This window comes from Capsicum annuum, chromosome 11, assembly GCF_002878395.1.
Source record: "Capsicum annuum cultivar UCD-10X-F1 chromosome 11, UCD10Xv1.1, whole genome shotgun sequence".
In the NCBI taxonomy this organism is placed as follows: Eukaryota; Viridiplantae; Streptophyta; class Magnoliopsida; order Solanales; family Solanaceae; genus Capsicum; species Capsicum annuum.
Window position 1 is genome coordinate 15,567,004 of NC_061121.1, and position 19,509 is coordinate 15,586,512.

The 19,509-nt window shown below is 36.5% G+C and overlaps 2 protein-coding genes across 3 annotated transcripts; one reads left to right on the top strand and one right to left on the bottom strand.

Moving 5' to 3' along the window:
* The first annotated feature begins 6 nt into the window (after window positions 1-6).
* On the top strand, window positions 7-4,086 carry LOC107847652 (putative pentatricopeptide repeat-containing protein At1g69350, mitochondrial). The gene has a single exon (XM_016692042.2). The coding sequence runs from the start codon at window positions 396-398 to the stop codon at window positions 2,652-2,654; it is 2,259 nt and encodes a 752-aa protein (XP_016547528.2). The 5' UTR covers window positions 7-395; the 3' UTR covers window positions 2,655-4,086.
* A 1,651-nt stretch (window positions 4,087-5,737) lies between these two features.
* On the bottom strand, window positions 5,738-17,356 carry LOC107847642. Of its 2 annotated transcripts, XM_047399539.1 has the most exons (6): window positions 16,792-17,297; window positions 11,907-12,013; window positions 10,285-10,484; window positions 9,341-9,576; window positions 8,327-9,137; window positions 5,738-8,186 (listed from the first exon to the last, which is right to left on the bottom strand). In XM_047399539.1, exons 4-6 carry the CDS (start codon window positions 9,572-9,574, stop codon window positions 6,016-6,018), a joined length of 3,216 nt encoding a protein of 1,071 aa, XP_047255495.1. In that variant the 5' UTR covers window positions 9,575-9,576; window positions 10,285-10,484; window positions 11,907-12,013; window positions 16,792-17,297; the 3' UTR covers window positions 5,738-6,015. The 2 variants fall into 2 exon arrangements, with proteins under 2 accessions (XP_047255495.1, XP_016547508.2); XM_016692022.2 differs by lacking the exon at window positions 11,907-12,013 and having other exon boundaries at window positions 16,792-17,356.
* Between the last annotated feature and the right edge of the window lie 2,153 nt (window positions 17,357-19,509).

Here is a 19,509-nt window from a genome sequence, read left to right on the forward strand (position 1 = left end):
CTTGGTCTACCTCTACTCTCTTGAAATTCTCCAATACTTCCTCGGTCTACCTCTACTCTCTTGAAATCATTCACAGTCCATCTCTACACGAGGGCATTCGTGCATTCCGAACTATCTTAGTCTTGCATATTATCTTCCATCAAGGCCACTCTCGTCTTGTCCCAGTTATGCTCATTCCTAATCTTAGCTCTCTCTTAATATGGCCACACATATATCACAACATCTTCATTTCCACAAACTTGATAGTTCTTGACTAACCACATATAAAGCTCACATATTTTTTCCCTCAAAATGTGTAAAAAATGAACCACACTTGCATAACCTCACGTATTCTTCCTCCAAAACTTGCGCACAAAAAATGAAACACCTCAACCTCCAACAACTAAAATTCAAGAATGATACAGTACATGCCACTATTCAGACAATGCACAACAGCAAGATCATTAGCAAAACTCCATGCACATCTCATCATCAATGGTCTCCACAAAGACCCTCTAGCTTCCACCAAACTTATAGAATCCTATTCCCAAATGGGCTCTCTCAAATCCTCAAGAATCGTCTTTAACACATACTCAAATCCAGATTCCTTCATGTGGGGTGTAATAATCAAATGCCATGTTTGGCATTTCCATCTTCAAGAATCCATTTTTCTGTACAACAGTATGATTTGTCAGTTTCAAGAAACGAGTAGTTTCGTTTATCCTTCAGTGTTGAGAGCTGTTTCTGCAATTGGTGATTTGGGTATTGGTCAAAAGGTTCATGGGAGGATATTGAAATGTGGGGTTGAGTTAGATTCGTTTATTGAGACGTCGTTGTGCAGTATGTATGGTGAAAATGGGTGGATGGGTTATGCGCGGAAGATGTTTGATGAAATGTCTGTGAGAGATGTTGTCTCATGGAGTTCGATGATTTCGAGTTATGTACGTAGTGGGGATGTTAAGGAAGGGTTGGGGATGTTTGGGGAGTTGGTTAAGGAAGGTGTTGAAGTTGATTCAGTGGCTTTGCTTAGTGCAGTTGAGGGTTGTGGTGAGTTGGGTGTGTGGAGGGTAGGGAGGTCTATTCATGGTTATGTGTTGAGGTGGGATATTCGGAGCGATGGGTCGTTGATAAATTCGCTTATCGCGATGTATGGAAAATGTGGGGATGTGTGTAGTGCAGAGTTTATTTTTCGTGATGCTGTTGATAAGAGTACTTATACTTGGACGGCAATGATCTCGTGTTATAATCAAAATGGTTGCTATCGTGAAGCGTTGACGTTGTTTGTTAAGATGCATGAGTTTGATGTTGAATGTAATGAAGTTACTCTTATGGCTGTTTTGTGTTCTTGCGCTAGGTTAGGTTGGTTAAAGGAAGGGAAGTCTATACATGGTTTTATAGTTAGAAATTCGCTAGATTGTGGTGATGATCTTCTAGGCTCAGCGTTGGTTGACTTGTATGCTAATTGTGGGAAGCTAAGTGATTGCCACAAGGTATTTGGCTCATCTCAGGAACATGTAGTCTCGTGGAATATGCTCATATCAGGTTATGTGCAGGAAGGGTTTTCTAAGAACGCGTTGATGCTTTTTGTGGATATGGTAAGAAAAGGAATATTGCCAGATTCGTATACTCTGGCAAGTGTGCTCTCAGCTTCTGGAGATATTGGGTTTTCTGAATTTGGGGGTCAAATTCATAGTCATATTATTAGGACTGGATTTTCAACGGAGTTTGTCCAGAATTCCCTGATTGACATGTACAGTAAATGTGGACTCGTGGACTATGCGCTCATGATATTCAAGGATACACAAGAAAGAAGTGTTGTGACTTGGAATTCTATGATGTGTGGACTTACCCAAAATGGTTTATCTCGTGAAGCTATCAGTCTCTTTGATGAGATGTACTTGAACTTGAGTAAAATGGATGAAGTCACCTTCTTGGCTGCAATTCAAGCATGCTCGACTACAGGATGGCTGGAGAAGGGAAAATTGGTTCACCATAAGTTAATAATCTTTGGTGTGAGGCATGATATGTATATTGATACTGCTTTGACAGATATGTATGCTAAATGTGGAGACCTCTGGATGGCTCGAAGAGTTTTTGACAGTATGCTGGAAAGGAGCATAATATCTTGGAGTGCCATGATAGGTGGTTATGGAATGCACGGTCAGATCGATGATGCCATCTCACTCTTTCATGAAATGGTAAATTGTGGAATAAAACCAAATGACATCATTATAACCAACATTTTATCTGCTTGCAGTCATTCTGGTTATCTGAATGAAGGGAAATATTTCTTTAACTTGATGATTAACTTGAGCATTGATCCCAAACCCGAACATTTTGCATGTCTAGTTGATCTTCTGAGTCGAGCTGGTGATATTGATAAAGCGTATGAAGTGATCACTTCGATGCCATTTCCTGCAGATGTTAGCATTTGGGGTGCCCTGGTAAATGGATGTAGAATTCACAAAAGAATGGATATTATCAAGATGATCCAACAAATGCTTGAAAATATGCAAACAGATGATACTGGATACTATACCTTGTTATCCAACATATATGCAGAAGGGGGAGAATGGAATGAATCTAGAACAGTGAGGTCAAAAATACGAAGTTTAGGTTTAAGAAAGGTCGATGGCTATAGTATGATTGAAGTTGAGAAAAGAATACCAGCGTAAAGAAAATGACTCATACTCATTCGCATAAAGGGAAGTCTCAAGCTTGTGATTTCCTAGATTTGGCTGGTTATTGCATTGGGGTCGATGTTCTGTTATTGGACACTAGGCGCTTCCGTTGTTTTGGACTTAAGGAACTGATTAGCCTGGGAAGATGCAATGTTCATTTCATACAGGCTCTGAACTGGCGTAACTGGTGAAGTTGTTGCCGTGTGACGGGAGCTCATGGGTTCGAGTTGTGGAAACAACTTCTTGCAGAAATGCAGTGTAACACTGCGTAAAATAGACCCTGTGGTTCGTCCACCCACCTACCCCCCCCCACCCGTGCATAGCGGGAGCTTAGTGCATCAGGCTAACCTAACTGGAAATGATTGCTAATCCACCAAAAATTGGCTAATATAGAGCTGTTTCTGGTTCATCAGAAAACTTTCTTCAACGGTCGCTCAACGCTGAATTATGTCTCCTACGGAGCTCAATACTATCATTCTCTTTCTGTTGAGTAGCTAGTATCATGTATGGAGAAAAACTTGATACAGAGCCCACTTTTCAGCTCCAACCTGCCTTGGACTTCATACAGAAGTATGCTAAATGGGGATGGCCCTGATGACGGCTGGGAAACTCATAAGTCATCTGAACCCGAATCACGAAAGGTGAGAAATGGAACAAAATGCATAGTTTACCGTACACCTGAATGCAAATGAAAATTGGGACGAAAGAGAAGGGTCCATAATCCATATTTTGATGCTGCATGGCACTATCATTCTACTTGAAGCACTGATAAAACCTGACCAAACACATCCTTGCTGTGTCATCCACTTAGTTGCTGCAAGTGCGAAGCCAATGTTGGCGACATGATTGCAGTAAGCTTGCTGATCGTCAGATGAGTTTACACCAGTTAGCAGTCAATACAGTAAGGCCTAAAGCGGATTGTTACAATGGTAGCACCACCATGTCTGTATGTGTGCAGTGTTAGTTACATCAAAAAAAATTACGTTTTACTTGAGTCTCAATTTATACAATTTTTTTAACGTAGTACTTGATTACAATGCAGCACCTTCAACATAGAAACTCATGCTCAAGTGAATATGTTTTATTATTAGTATTGCTGTTACTGTTGCTGCTGCTACCCTCTGTTGATAACCTATACTGTACTAGTTACAACAACATAACTAGAATGATCCAACAAGTGAGGTCGGAGGACGATGGGATGTACATAGACTTAACTCTACTTGTGAGAGCTAGAGGGTCGTGTCAGATAGACCCTTGGCTCAAGAACTCTACTGTACTAGTTATTGTTGGGAAATAGTAACGATACAATGCTAGTGTTTTGAGGACATACATAACTCTTTATAGAAAATTAAGCTTCAATGTATTGTCCTTTCATTTCTGGTGTAAAGAACTTTTTGTAGTAGAATCAAAGACTATATTACAGTTTTTGAAGTCCTTGCAAGTAGAAAAGGCCAGTAGGTCTCACTGAACGGCTCATTGCGAATGTGTATAGACTACTGACAGCTGAATAAGATGACTATAAAGAACAAATATCTGTTGTCAAGGATTGATGACTTGTTTGACCGGTGTCCGATGTTTCTTGAAGTTTGATTTAGATTCAGGGTACCATCAAGTACAGGTTCAGGAAAGTGATATTTCAAAGACAACCTTCAGGACCAGATCTCAGGTTGTTGAATCCACTTGACATGTAACTTTTTTATTTACTTGAGATCTCAGGCTTTCAACCCATTTCATTGATCACTAGGTTGCCCTTGGATGTGGCATAATTATTTTAATTCCCGGCTCTGTCACCGACTGAGCACGACCGGTGTTCTATTATTATTATTCTGACGATCCCCACCTGTGGTCGTATCCTGGGATTACTAATCCCAAAATTAGCTATCTCAGGATTAGTTATCCCACCCTCAAGAAGGGATAAAAATAACACTACAATCCTGAAATAACTAATTCTGGAATGAGTTATCCCATGAATTTTATCTTAACGAAATATAAATAATTTTATTTCAAAATAATTTCGAAATTAACTATCCTTTATTCCTTATCCCTCCTATCACGACGTGTAAAGTTGTGAACCACATAGACAAAGAAATGGAAGAATCATGGAATGGACAGGAGTACATGGTCCAACCTAGTACTTTGGTAGGCCCAAACATAAAATCTTATCAAGACTTCAACACAAGTGTTGTCATTATTGGTGTGCTTGATACCTATAGTTGTTGGTGGGAGGTAGGAAGTATTCCGTGAATTTAGTCGAGGTGCGCGAAAGCTGGTCCGAACACTATGGTTATCAAAAAAAAAAAAAGTTGCCACAACTAAAACAAGAAACAAAATAAAAATAAGTAGAGTGATAATGATATTTTAGTTATTCTTGGTAATATCCATTAAGATAAGTTAAATCAATCAGAAACAAGTTAAAACCAGTTTGTATAAATTTTGACTGACCATGCTAGTCTTGAGTTTCCTCCATTCTATTAGTCTTCCAACTACAGAGTTAGTAATATCTCCTTTCTTATTAATTTCTTGTTAGGATGATGTTATTATAGGTTATCTTTTGTGCTTCGGTCATCGCATTATTTAACTACTATTATTGTTCCTTGTATTTTGTATGTAATGTATCCTCTTATTTGCTATGTCCTCTTTACCTCTGTATATTTTCTTTGGTCAACTGCTTTGTTATACGTTATTTGAGTCAAGGACCTTTTGAAAACAACCTCTACAGAGTTAGCACCGACCGCGAAGTATCTTACAGTAGGTAGTATAATATCAGAACAAGACTTCAGTAGCCTCTGCAGATATCCTCTTTAAGTTATAATCTGGTTTAAGTTTTGTGCTGAATGGCTTCTAATACTCAAATGCCAACTCCCATGAAGATCTGATGTTAGGATTTGAGGGCGGATAAATAACTCAACATTCAATCAGTGCACCATGCAAATTCTTCTAGAACATGAGTGCCATCAGACGATATTAGCTCGATTCTATGAAATATGTACATAAAATATCTAATTTATCAGAGAGACCATGTTTTCACGCGCACCTCATTTTCTATACTAAATTCACCCCCAAGGGGACACAGCATATGGAAACCCAACAACATCACTGGATATGCTAATAGCACAAGACATTATGCAGGCACCTTGCTGAAAACAAGGTCAGTAAATCCAATGGAAGAAACACAATAATGGGGGGCTCCAAATTATGGAGCAAGAACAAAGACATGTACAATGACAATCCCCATGTAGCTAAAAATTTCACTCCGGAAATTCATAAACAAAGCTCCCTAAATCCGTTAATCGGTTAATGTCATCTCTATAAATGATGAATGGATAAAATTACAGCCTCGTTTTGCCCTGTGCGTCTAAGTTAACAGGACAGCCGGAGGATTGCCTGCAGGACATCTTTGTCTCCGAGGGCGTCTAGGTGTCTTCCCCCACCCTGTTATGCTTTTGTCTTCCAAACTGGCTTCAATGTTATTAAATTGGTGCATTAGTTGAGAGCTCGTAGTTGTTGTGGTCGACACCGGTGGGGCAGGGGTGGTAGTGTCCACAACTTTTTTCCGCCTTCCCCTAGCACCTCCATTTCTTGTCCCATTCCTTCTAGTCAAACTGGAGTTCCAAGCATGACCTGTTGCTCTCATCAACCCTCCGAATATCTGGATGTCTTCGGTCACCTCATGCCTTGACAATGAAACTAAACCGGGAAGGATATCCCTTTGGAAGTCCCTCCGTTGTCTTCCCCTCCTTGCATTCCCTCTTCGGGGTCGGTTTGTCAGTGAACTGGCTCCTGCCTCTTCCAATATTTGGACTTCAGGAACAAAAGGCTTGGGCATGTAATCTTCCGGCTTGGTCTCTGTTAGTTGCAATGTCATTGCTTCAAAGTAATCTAATTCCTTAAAAGAACTATGTGCAACCATCATGGTGTTCTTGCATGTAGTTTCTTTGGCAGCCGTACTATCAAGCTCTGCTGCACAAGAAGAGACCACATCAACAAACCATAGTAGGGATTCCAGAGGATCATCAGACGGATCACTATGTGTTTCCTCTATCGAGGTGCAATGAGTGGATGATGAGATGGCAACTATTGCTTCTGCTGCAGTCCTGAGTAGTTCCTCCTCTGTGTGCTCAGGTTTATGTTCAGGCAGCTGCGAAGATGCCTCACGTTGCTTGTCGTTGTCTTCTCCAGGCAAATTGTCTTGTTCAATGTCCATAACTGCAGGGGCTTCCAGATCGATGTCTAGAATAGTCTTCACGGTGGCCTTATCGGTTTCAGCAGAAATTGGCTCTTCATCCTCAGAAATACATGAGTTCAAATCAAAGTGATTCCTGATGATAGTTTTGGTCTCCATTGCTTTCTCGGTGACAATTTGTTCTACAGCAGCAGGTTCCTCGGGCTCAATCATATCACAAGCCACGTTAATATCGATCACCATACTCCTCCTCTCATGTTTGATAGTCTCTCTCTCAGGAGAGGAATGAAGATTAGTGGAAGCAGAAACAAGTGGTGATGACTCATTTCTAGAAGCAATGGGCATATCAAGGATTGGAACACCAAGAATTTTTCTTACATGTTGCGTCTCACTCGCTTCTTTTCTGGTCTTCATATGGTGATGTTCCAAAGTTGATGGACCACTCTGGCAAAAAGGAGGGGGGTTTGAGTAAGCCTGGACAAAGCCTGAATTTGCTGAAGTACCACCTGTCCTAGTATCGACGCCCTCATGTTTGCCATTTGCTTTAGATTTAAGCCATGGCAACACTGTCATAGGGTCTTGATGCTCTCTTTTTTCATTACCAAACTCAACATCTCGTCTAGGAGGTTCCTCACAGAGTGCAGTCGTTGCTAGCACATTTAAGTTGAAGCCTTTTGCAGGCTTCACATCCGTATTGTTAGGGCTAATGAGAAAATTCTCACGCACATTATTGGAGGGTCGCTCAGATGTAAAAGGGTCCCCCTTAATGTGGCTCAAAGAGTCAAAAGCAGTTGAAGGGACGTGAATTGATGATTCTTTGGTCCCAGATGAGGACCCATGGTAAAAACTACTCTGGATGGGTTGCTCACCGGCACAACCTGGACGCAACCTAGAACTGCCATTTGCAGGCCAATGGTCTCCAATTTGGCCCTGAGATGATTGTGAACCCTTACCAACTGCTGCAGATGAGTTGAAGAAAGAGTTCGTATGCAACGAGGATAATCTCTGAGTAAAGCTACCATTTGATTTCTCCCATGAAGAGACAGAGTGCGGCCATGAACTGCTAAATTCGGAGGAACTTCCACATGGATATGGACTAGCCATCTTGGATGCAACAAATGGTCCCACTTGAGTATAGTTAGACTGCTCGCCATTTCTGTGAGACATATCTAAACAATGTCCCATTCTGTCTTTCCAAATGCCATCCTTAATATGGTGAACTAGCTGAGCTCCCGGAGCTTGATAGGCTTTGTTAATCATTACCGGTGCTTGATGGGAAGCTGCCGATATCTTGTCTTCTTCAAGACCTCTTGGTAAAGAAGCTGAGCTACCTTTGATGTTACCTGCAAATTGAAGCAAACCCCTTACATACCATCCCAAACTAGTTGGGGTCGACACAGAACTAACTCAAGGTAGGTACAAGTGAATTCCGGAAGCTGCTAAACTCGAGTAATTATACAGAAATTTCAGAAGGAATTGTTACCTGTTTCATATGCCGAAGCCAACCACTCCCTCTCTTTGCCTCTACTTCGATCATATAGGTTACTTGAAGACTTGTTTGGGCTTATACAATTGGAATTCCAAGGCAAAGCCACAAACGGCGGATTTGATTTTGCAGAAGCATTTATGCTTCTAGTTTCTTTATGATTATTAACATAACCAAGAAAATCAACAGGATCAGTCGCTTCATCAAGCTGCGCTGGTTCATTTAGGTCAGCCAGCCCAATTGAGCTTCTCAAACACAAATTGGATGTTGAAGCATCTTTTCGGCTACCACCCTTTGCATCACCACCACCACAACCAAGAAACAATTTTGATCTACTCTCTTGAGTAACTACATAATTCCCATTAGCAGGATAACTGGGATTTAAAGATCCTTCATTATCTCGCAACTGCCCAACTTCTTCTGTATCTAGGTAATCATCGGCTGGAAGGTGAAGATCAAACAACTTTTTCCGGACCTTTGAGGGCCTAGCCTCCAAAATATCAGAGGCTTTCGAAGAATAACCATTTTGCATTTGACCTTGACCAAGCTGTACGCCATCCCTTTTTGAAGAACCAAAGGGAGAATTAATTATTTCAGTACCAGATGCAGATGGTCTCGTATAACTGGAATTTTCCAAGGGAAAGTTTGGGATGTGCCATTTCCGGACATCCTCAGATGGTACTTGAGATCCTAGGTGACTGGATGAACATGATGGCTCCATCGATGAGCGAAGTTTATGCATCTCCTTTCTTCTAAGTTCGTCCATCATGTCCCTCTGAATTCTGTAAAGGCGATGAAGTTCCACCACCTACAAGCAAAACATTGCATAAGTATATTTTGTAATGCTGTTGATAAGAGGCAAAAAAGGACGACTACATGGTTACATGGAAGATGAAGATATTGTGAAGCAGGAGGTCCATGAGACCACAGCGTTAGGATATGTAGAACCATACTGAACCAAAATTTCCGACTAACTTTTTAAAAAAGAAAGGAAAAAAAGGGAAGCATTACCTGATTCCGGAATATGGCCTCGTGTTCAAGCATCTTCTGCTTTAGAATGTCCTTATCATACCCTGGATATGCATCAGTTACAGTCCTTGATGCGAAACCATTACAATATTGCCCGTTTAGTACGGTCTTATCTCCATAAAATAGGGGCCAACTGCTGCTGTTAGAATCCTCATTAAGGTCCCTCATAGAGTAATAGCTTGGTAAGAATCCTTTATAGTGCACTTGTGTTCCCATTCCTGCCAAGATTTGGCATCGAGGGATTTAATTAAAACCAAACAGTGTATTCTGAATAAACATTGGAACTGTTCTAAACAGAAGACCACGATGAAACAGAATGGAGTAATCAGAACCTACACAACTATTTACGAATATATGATCCCAACACATTACAGCAAACATCAACGGCATTTCAAACTCCTGTATGCATTATCCTTACACATTTAGCAAAATGGAAACTAAGCAAGGTTAGACAGGACTTTGGAATCTAAATGCAGGTAATTCAAATATCTAAGCTTAGTCTTCCAGGAGAACTAAAAGCCAAATCTTTATCCAAGAAAAAGGAGAATGGTATGATACACGAAAACAAACATAGTATTAAGATAGGGGTGCAATGGACGTGCTATGAGAGTGTTAGACCATACAAAGATACTAACAAAGTAAAAGTCAAGTTCCACAAAATGACTTCAGAAAAAGATGTTCTGTAGGATGGATATGAACAAGTAGCACACGAAGATGATAAATTGAGGGAATTAGCCTTAGATGGTTTAACTATCCTACATGGACCTCCATATGCACCTCCTTACAGGTGCAACACCATGATGATTGAAAATAATAAAAAAGGATTTAGATCTAAATCACACAAAGAAAGATGAATCAATAGACATACAAAAACAAAAAATCAATAGCACAGGCAGAGATTAAGACTGAGTTGCTGTTACACTTACATAAAGTCCGGTGTTCCTCAAGAATCTTCCGGTGTTCCTCAAGAGTCTGTTAATTATGTGTTGAGACTTGTATGTTCGTGTAGAGGTAAGTATGAGAATTAGAGATTCCCTAATTTTAGAGAACCCCTAACTTGCCTTGAAAGACAAATTATTTTTGCCAACTAGCCGATATCTTCATTGACTGCCCCATGGGCTATACCCTAAAACAGAAATAAGAACATCAGGACGCGTTGAAGAAGTTTATGAAGATAAGATCAATTGCACAGCTACAGTCGTGATGAAGACTTCTTTAGGTGGGAAACGGAAAAAACAAACTATTCTACTTTAAGTACCATCTTTCAAAAGTTAACTTCAACGACTTCCCTTATACATAAATCAGCAATAAATGCTTTATTAATAAATCCATGTAAACGGTTGTACAGATTATAAATTAATGATGCCAGATCAGAACATGCAAGATTTTATCCAGGTGTAGAAGACTTTGCACGCAATGTCTGAACTTCTCTTTTGCACTCTTTCCTAAATTTAACATGCGACAATTTTTGGAGACTGAAGCATGTAGTCAGCATCAAAAGATAATATTTCTACCGAGTAAAGCGGTCCAAATAGACCAGTTAAAAATATTCGTAGAAACCTCGCCATCATGTTTTTCAAAGGACAAATTGCACCAGAGCAGCCCAAGAACTGCACGCACGCTGCATGGTTCTCACCACCAACATGGGGAACAACTCCTAGCTTTCTTTCTCATAGAACACATTTTCAAAAACCAATATATGAGACTGGCATATACTTTTTCAATCACTTTTTGTTAAAGTTATGTCCACACGCACCCATCGCAAGACTTAAAATTAATTGCTCCCTATAGAAGCAATGAGGAACCAACTCTTCTTGTCCGTCATTAACTACAACAACAACATAGTGCCAAGGATAGAAGAGGAAACAAACAAGACAACAGACAGTGCTCAAGATTGCAATTATTCTGGAAATTTGTCTCTAAGCAGCACCGAAATCCAAAACTCTCCAATTACTGTAATCTATTAATGAAAACCGAAATAAGAATGTCAGGACACAGTTAAGAATTTTATGAAGAGAAGATCAATAGCATAGATACTATGCTGTCGATCATAAATCTTTACCTAATGTGACATTTGAGGCAAGAGGAGAAATGCTGTTTGCAAGCGAACTGAATAATGCCAGGAAGAGAATTCGGTATACTCTTTCCTCGGATAGAGACAAAAAGACTAGGTTCTTTTTTTTTTTTTTTCAAAAAGAGGAAATGCAAAAAATCTATTATGCTTCAAGTATAACTTTCAAAACCAAACTTCGATGACTTCATCTTTACATAAATCAGTAATTAATGCTTTGTTAACATTTCCATGTAATTGATTGTATAGATTATGAATTAAAGGTGCCGGACCAGCACATGCAAGATTATCTCCAGGAGTAGAAGACTTTGCGTGCTATGTGTGAACGTGTGGACTTCTCTTTGTATTCTTTCCTAAGCTTAACATGCGACAATTCTTGGATACCAGAACATGTCGACAGAATCAAAAGATAACTGTGTTTCTACAGAGCAAATTAATCCCAACTAGACTTGTTAATAATATTCTTAGAAACCTCACCGTAAATGGACAATTTGCACCGGTGAAACCCAAGTATTGCACGCACTCAGGACGATTTTCATCATCAACATGGGGAAAATTCCTAGCTTTTTTTGTCCTAGAACACGCTTTTAAAAACCAACATGTCATGTGAGACTTGCATAATACTTTTCCTATCACTCCTTTGTTAAAGTTATGTTAATAATCATAATATTATCTTTTACACTTGCAATAAAAGGTAATAATCCACATCAACTTACTTGCAGCGTTGAATCAATGAATACACCAATGTAATACACAAGTACGGATAAGAAAGCAGGTGATCGAATATATGAGATGATGACACAAGAAATAATAACGGGGGACGGAGTACTGCTATCTGTAGCTTAGAAACAGAATCGCCTGTCTGCATCACAGAACACCAAGGATCTCTTCCTGCAGGGAGAGGGTGCGGAGGAATAGAGGAAATCGAGACACAAGATGTAAGACGACTTTCTCTATTTTAAAGCCACCATACATGACAACAACTTTTAGAGATGTATCACAATGGAAAATGATAGTTAATGAACTATTTCTTTTTTGATTAATTAGTTAATTAACTATTTCTTTTTTGATTAATTAGTTAATTAACTACTCTTGCGTCGAGTTTCTACCAAGTAAAATAATCCAAAATAAACCTGTTAAAACTATTCTTAGAAACTTGCCATCATGATTTTCAAAGAACAAGTTGCACCACAGCAGCCCAAGTATTGCACGCACTCAGCACAATTCTCATCAGAAACACGTGGAAAACACCCTAACTTTTTTCCTACTAGAGCGTACTTTCAACAACATTTGAGACTTCCGTGGACGTTTTCATTTACTGCTTTGTTAAAGTTATTCACACACACTGGTTTCAAGAATTGATTTTTTTTCTTATTTTATAAGAAAGATTTAAAATTAATTGCTTCTTATACCATAGGCTTATTATACAAGAGGAAACAAACAAGACAACGGATGCGGTCAAGGTTGCAATTATTTTCGAAATTGTCTCTCAGCAGCACCAAAATCCAAAACTCTCCAATTACCATAATCTACTAATGAAGACAGAAACAAGAATATCAGGACACCTTAAAGAATTTTATGAAGACACGATCAATTCCATAGATACTGTCCTGAAGAACACTCTTTACGGGGGGTTTCCCAAAAGGAGGACACGGGGAAAAACTATTCTGCTTCAAGTAGCTTCGACTACTAGAAGTTCTTTAAAACAGTCATCATCACCAATGATATCTTCCTCCATTTCTATGAAAGTTGTTTTACACAGATGGAGAGAGGAAGCGGAGGAATAGAGGAAAGAGAGGAAATAGACACACAAGATGTAAGACGACTTTCGCTATTTAAAGTCACCATACATGACAACAACCTTTAGAGAGGTATCACGATGGAAAATGATAGATAACGAACTATGTGATTAATTAGTTAATGAACTACTCTTGCATTGAGTTTCTACCAATTAAAATAATCCCAAATACACCTGTTAAAAAAATTCTTACAAACCTCGCCGTCATGATTTTTTAAAGGACAAATTGCACCAGAGCAGCCCAAGAGCAGCCCAAGTATTGCACGCACTTTGCACGACTCTCATCAGCAACACATGGAAAACACCCTAACATTTTTTCTCCTAGAGCACACTTTCAACAACACATGAAATTTCCGTGGACTTTTTTATTTACAGCACTGTTAAAAGTTACGTTCACACACACCGCCTTCAAGACTTGATTTGTTTATTACTATTTCGTAAGAAAGACTTAAAATTGATTGCTCCCTATACCATATAGTTATTAGAACCACAATGTAGTCCTCAACAATACAAGATGAAACAAACAAAACAATGTACAGTGGTCAAGATTGCAATTAATTTGGAAATTTGTCTCTAAGTAGCACCAAAATCTAAAACTCTCCAATTTCCGTAATCTACTAATGAAGACAAAGGAAATGGAAAAATCTTTTCTGCTTCAAGTCTATCTTTCAAACGCTTGACTTCAACTACGAGAAGTTTTTAAAACTGTCTGCATCACCAATGATATCCTATGTTGCTCGGACTCGTCAAAAAAGTAAGCAGGTGCGTATCGGATTCTTCAAAAGCGGTGTATTTTTGGAGAATCCAACACAGGTGCAGCAACAAAAAAGAAACGTCCGTGCAACTTAGATGATATCTTCCTCCATTTATTTAGAAGTTATTTTACATGGATAAAGAGAAGAGGCAGAGGAATAGAGGAAAGAGGGGAAATAGACACGCAAGATGTAAGACGATTTTCTCTACAGCAATTAATGCTTTGTTAACATCTCTATGTAATTAGTTATACAAATTCATGATATGCCGAATCAGCAAATGCAAGATTATCTTCAGGAGTAGAAGACTTTGCGTGCAACGTGTGAACGTGTGGACTTCTTGTTTGTACTCTTTCCTAAGCTTAACATGCACCAATTCTTAGATACTGGAACATGTAGTTAGCAGCGAAAAATATGTGTTTCTACCAAGTCCTTATAAATAAAATTAAAAACCCGTCTCTCTACCAAGTAAAATAATCCCAAATAGAACTTTCCAAAAATATTCTTAGAAACCTCGCCATCATGGTTTTCAAAGGACAAATTGCAGCCCAAGTACCGCACGTACTCTGCACGATTCTCATCAGCAACACATGGAAAACATCCCAACTTTTTTTCTCCTAGAGCGCACTTTCAACAACACCTGAGACTTCCGAAGACTTTTTCATTTACTGCTTTGTTAAATTACGTTGACACACACCGGTTTCAAGACTTTTTTTTTTAATAAAGAAGACTTAACATTAATTGCTCCCTATAACATATAGTAATTAGAACCACAAAGCAGTGCTCAAGGATACAAAGAGGAAACAAACAAGACAACGGACAGTGATCGAGATGGCAAATAATTTAGAAACTCATCTCTAAGCAGCACGAAAATCCACGACTTACAAATTATCATAATCTCCAATTAAGACAGCACGCAATCTTGTGATAGCACATAAATTTGATATTAATGTACTCCTCTCTTGCCATAAACTTTCTAAATTGGATTTCCATGACTAATATCGGTCTGTCTTCTAATATAGTCTCAACATTTACTCAAGAGAAATCACTTTATAAGCAATAAAGTTCCAATCTTTTTAAAATAAAAGAGTAAATGAAGCAAAAATTATAAACACAAAAGCCATAAAAGCATCCCAAATAAAGAGGATCTACAGTAAAATTCAAGGATCAATCAAAGCTGCAAATAACACCACAAATACTGTATACAATCCCAAGTAGACCTGTTAAAAATATTCTTAGAAACCTCAACATCATGGTCTTCAAAGGACAAATTGCACCAGAGAAACCCAATTATTGCACGTACTCGGCACGATTCTCACCAGCAACACGTGGAAAACACCCTAACTTCTTTTCTCCTAGACCGCACTTCCAACAACACATGAGACTTTGTGGACTTCTTCATTTACTGCTTTGTTAAAAGTTACGTTCACACACACCGGCTTCAAGACTTGATTTTTATTTTATTTTTGATAAGGAAGACTTAAAATTAATTGCTCCCTATACCATACAATAATTAGAACCACAATGTAGTACCCAAGGATACAAGTTGAAACAAATAAGACAATAGACGATGATCGAGATTGCAATTGATCTAGAAACTCGTCTCTAACCAGCACAAAAATCCACGACTCTCCAATTATCTTAATCTGCTAATGAAAACAAGCAAGCAATCTTATGACAGCACATAAATTGGATTTTAATGTACTCCACTCTCACCATAAACTTTCTACATTGGATTTTAATGACTAGTATAAGTTTTCTTCTAATAAAGTTTCAACCTTACTCATAAATCAGTTTTTAAGCAACAAAGTTAAAATCTTGTTCAGCTGAAAGAGTAAATGAAGAAAAAATTAATTATATACACAATGGCCAAAAAGACATCCCAAATAAAGGGGATCAACAGTAAAATTCAAGGATTCAATCAAATCGCGTGATTTTCAAAGGACAAATTGCACCAGAGCAGCCCAAGTATTGCACGCACTCAGCACAATTCTCACCAGCAACACGTGGAAAACACCCTAAACTTTTTCCTCCTAATGCGCACTTCCAACAACGCATGAGACTTCCGTGGACTTCATTTACTGCTCTGTTAAAAGTTCCATTCACACGCACCGGCTTCAAGACTTGAGTTTTATTTTTTACTTATCGATATGGAAGACGTAAAATGAACTGCTCCCTATACCGCACAGTAATTAGAACCACAATGCAGTGCTCAACGATACAAGAGGAAACAAAAAGACAACGGAAAGTAATCGAGATTGCAATTAATCTAGAAAGTTATCTCTAAGCAGCACGAAAATCCACGACTCTCCAATTATCATAATCTACCAATGAAAACAACAAGCAATCTAGCGATAGCACATAAATTTGATTTTAATGTACTCACTCTCACCATAAACTTTCTAAATTAGATTTTAATGACTAGTATAAATCTTTCTCCTTACAAAGTCTCAACCTTTACTCATAAATCACTTTATAAGCAACAAAGTTTCAATCTTTTACAACTAAAAGAATAAATGAAGCAAAAATCATAAACATAAAATCCACAAAAAGATCCCACACAAAGAGGATCACCACTAAAATTCAAAAAACTTAATCAAATCTACAAATAACACAATAAATACCATACCATAAAAAATGTATGAACACAATTACACATAGTAAACATGAATGAATTAACTCATTAACTAAACTAAACTAAGCACAAAAAAGAAAATGGAAAGATTCTATTTTTTTGGTCTTTAAAGTCAAATAAGAATAAATCTTTTAAAAAATAAAATAAAATAAAAGCGAAAAATATACAAGAATTTACCTCAACCCCACATCTTGGAACCACCACTTCTCAACACCCTTTATCATGGATTGAACAATGAACAACACTTGTAACAATTCAACAACTCAACAATCATAGAAAATTAAGCAACCCCAAAAGTGGAATTAACTCCATTAAAAAATGACAAAAATAAAAATAAAAATAGTATAATAGTTTTTTAAAAAAATAATTAAATTATTATTATTATTATTATTATTATTATGAAAGAATTAAAAGAAAAGAACATAGTGGGTAGTTTAATAACAACACCATTGAAGAAGCTCAGATCCTCATGAAACTGAAAAAAAAAAAAAAAGATTGGAGATTTCGATCTGTTGGGGCCACAAGATGAAAATAAAAAAAGTTTTATTATTTTTAGAGAGAGAGAGAGAAAATCAAGAAGTAGAGAGAGACAAACAGAAGTTGTACATAAGACTTGAAAGGTTTGTGTGTGTGTACTATATTTTGGATGTAAAATAGGAAGAAAGAGAGAGAGAAAAAGAGAGATCCCAGATAAGAAAATCTGTTGTAACACACAAACAAATGAGGCTTCTATAACAACAGTGACATGAAATTTGTCAACATCTGGTCTCCTTTTTATTCTTCTGCTTTAAAGTATTTTTTTTTTTTCTGTTTATATTATAGTCCAACCTCGTTATAACAGTATACTTATCTAGTGAAATAATCAAAATTTTGTTATAACAGTATATTTATCTAGTGAAATTTACGTTGCTTGAACGCTTTGGAGATATCATGAGTGCATGTTGAATCCTTGAAAAGAAAAATACATTTTTTTTGGAGGTTCATTACGGTCGTAGCGTTATTTATAGAAAATTCGAGCAATATAGATTGTAACGAAATATTTGACATAAAAAACATGATATAAGAAAGGCGTAATGCGTAAAGGATGTTCAAATTTGACGTTAGCTGGCGATAAATATTTCAATATGAGTATGTACGTATAAGCACGTCGACTATCTCTAATGTGTCGGTTGAATACTATGATTTACGAAATGATTATTTAGATATGCATTCTTAAAATTTGAATATTTACTTACCCGTTGATGTCAAGTTTAAAAATACATTATGTGTATAAAAAGTTAATTTGAATAAATAAGTTAATCGTTCTTTTTTCTCGATCCATTCTACTTGTCATATTTTTCGCCGATGTGTGTCTTGAGCAAATCTTAACAAAAAAGGTAATTAATTAAATTATTTTTATTTATTATCTTAATTTATTTTTATTCTCTTTTTCACCTCATTAATCTTCTTTCCATATTTACCGAGTAAGAATATAACTGAAACTAACAATTAATTTTACCTTGATTTTAATTAGTTATATTTAATAAGTAGGATAATTAAAATAAATTGAGAAATTATAATAAAATATTAATTTATTATAAGAAATGAATGTTGGAGATTGGAGCATTAATACTTCCCTTTCTCTGTGATGATTTCCTTATTGTGATTTAATAAAAAAAAAATATTTAGGGAGTATGCTTTTTTATTTTAGGAAATAAAAAAGAAATGAGCATTTTCTAGATTCTCTCCACTTTTCTTGCTTTTTGTACAGATATTAATGAATAAATTTAATACCCCTCTTGTCGCCTTAATCCTTTATTAAACTATTTACTCCATTTTAAAATAATTGACATATTAAATTTTATATAATTTAAAAAAGAAATAGAAATATGATTTGATTAAAATATTTTTATAATATTTTAATCTTCATCTATTTACGTGTCTCTTCATTTTAGAATAATTATTACTAAGAATAGAGTTGAAAAAAATACTAATTAATTATCTCTTGATCTTTTAAGCATGTCAATTTATTTGACTCAAAAGTTTTTAGCAAGCACGTCAATTATTTCGAGACAAAGGGAATTATACAATTATATACTCCATCCATTCGCTTTTACGTGTCACTGTTTTTTTAATTTAATTTTTATTTTACTTGTCAGTTTTGACAAATCAAAAAAAAATCATATTTTATCTTTAGCATCAATTACTTATTATTCAAATCATTTTCAATACATATTACTAAAGATCAATTAGTAGGTGCAGTATGATAAAGTCATTATATCAATTATTAATTTAATAGGTATATCGTGTCAAAAAGTAATAAACAAAAGCAAACGAAGAAAACACAACGCTTATTCTTATGATGATTTTCGATAATATTACTTGAATAGATTTTGATTAGTCCTTTCATTACTTTAACGTGACAATTTGTGTCTTAATTGCATACTTAAACGGACAAAACAAGGTAATTATTACTCCCTACGTTTATCTTTAATTATCTATTTTTAACTCGACACATATTTTAAGAAACAATAAATAATATGAGTAATTTTAGTATGTCAACATTTGAATATAATAAATTTAATATTTTATATTTTACAAATACACTAAGTAATGAATATGTATCTAATAATAAGAATAAAATAAATATAAATAGATAATTTTTTCGTTAATTTTTTAAATTGAATAAGTATTTTTAAATACTTCAGTAAAATGAACAAAGATAGACCCAAAAAAGTATATAGGAAAGGTGTTTATGCAAACATAATAAATATAATACTCTGCCTGTGCCAATGCTTGACACTTTGTCCTTATTAATTAGTTCACTTAAAAAAAATTAGTATACACGTTAATATTTAAAAATAATTAATCTGCACACTGCTTAGATATTAAGTCATGTTTAAAATTAATAAATTT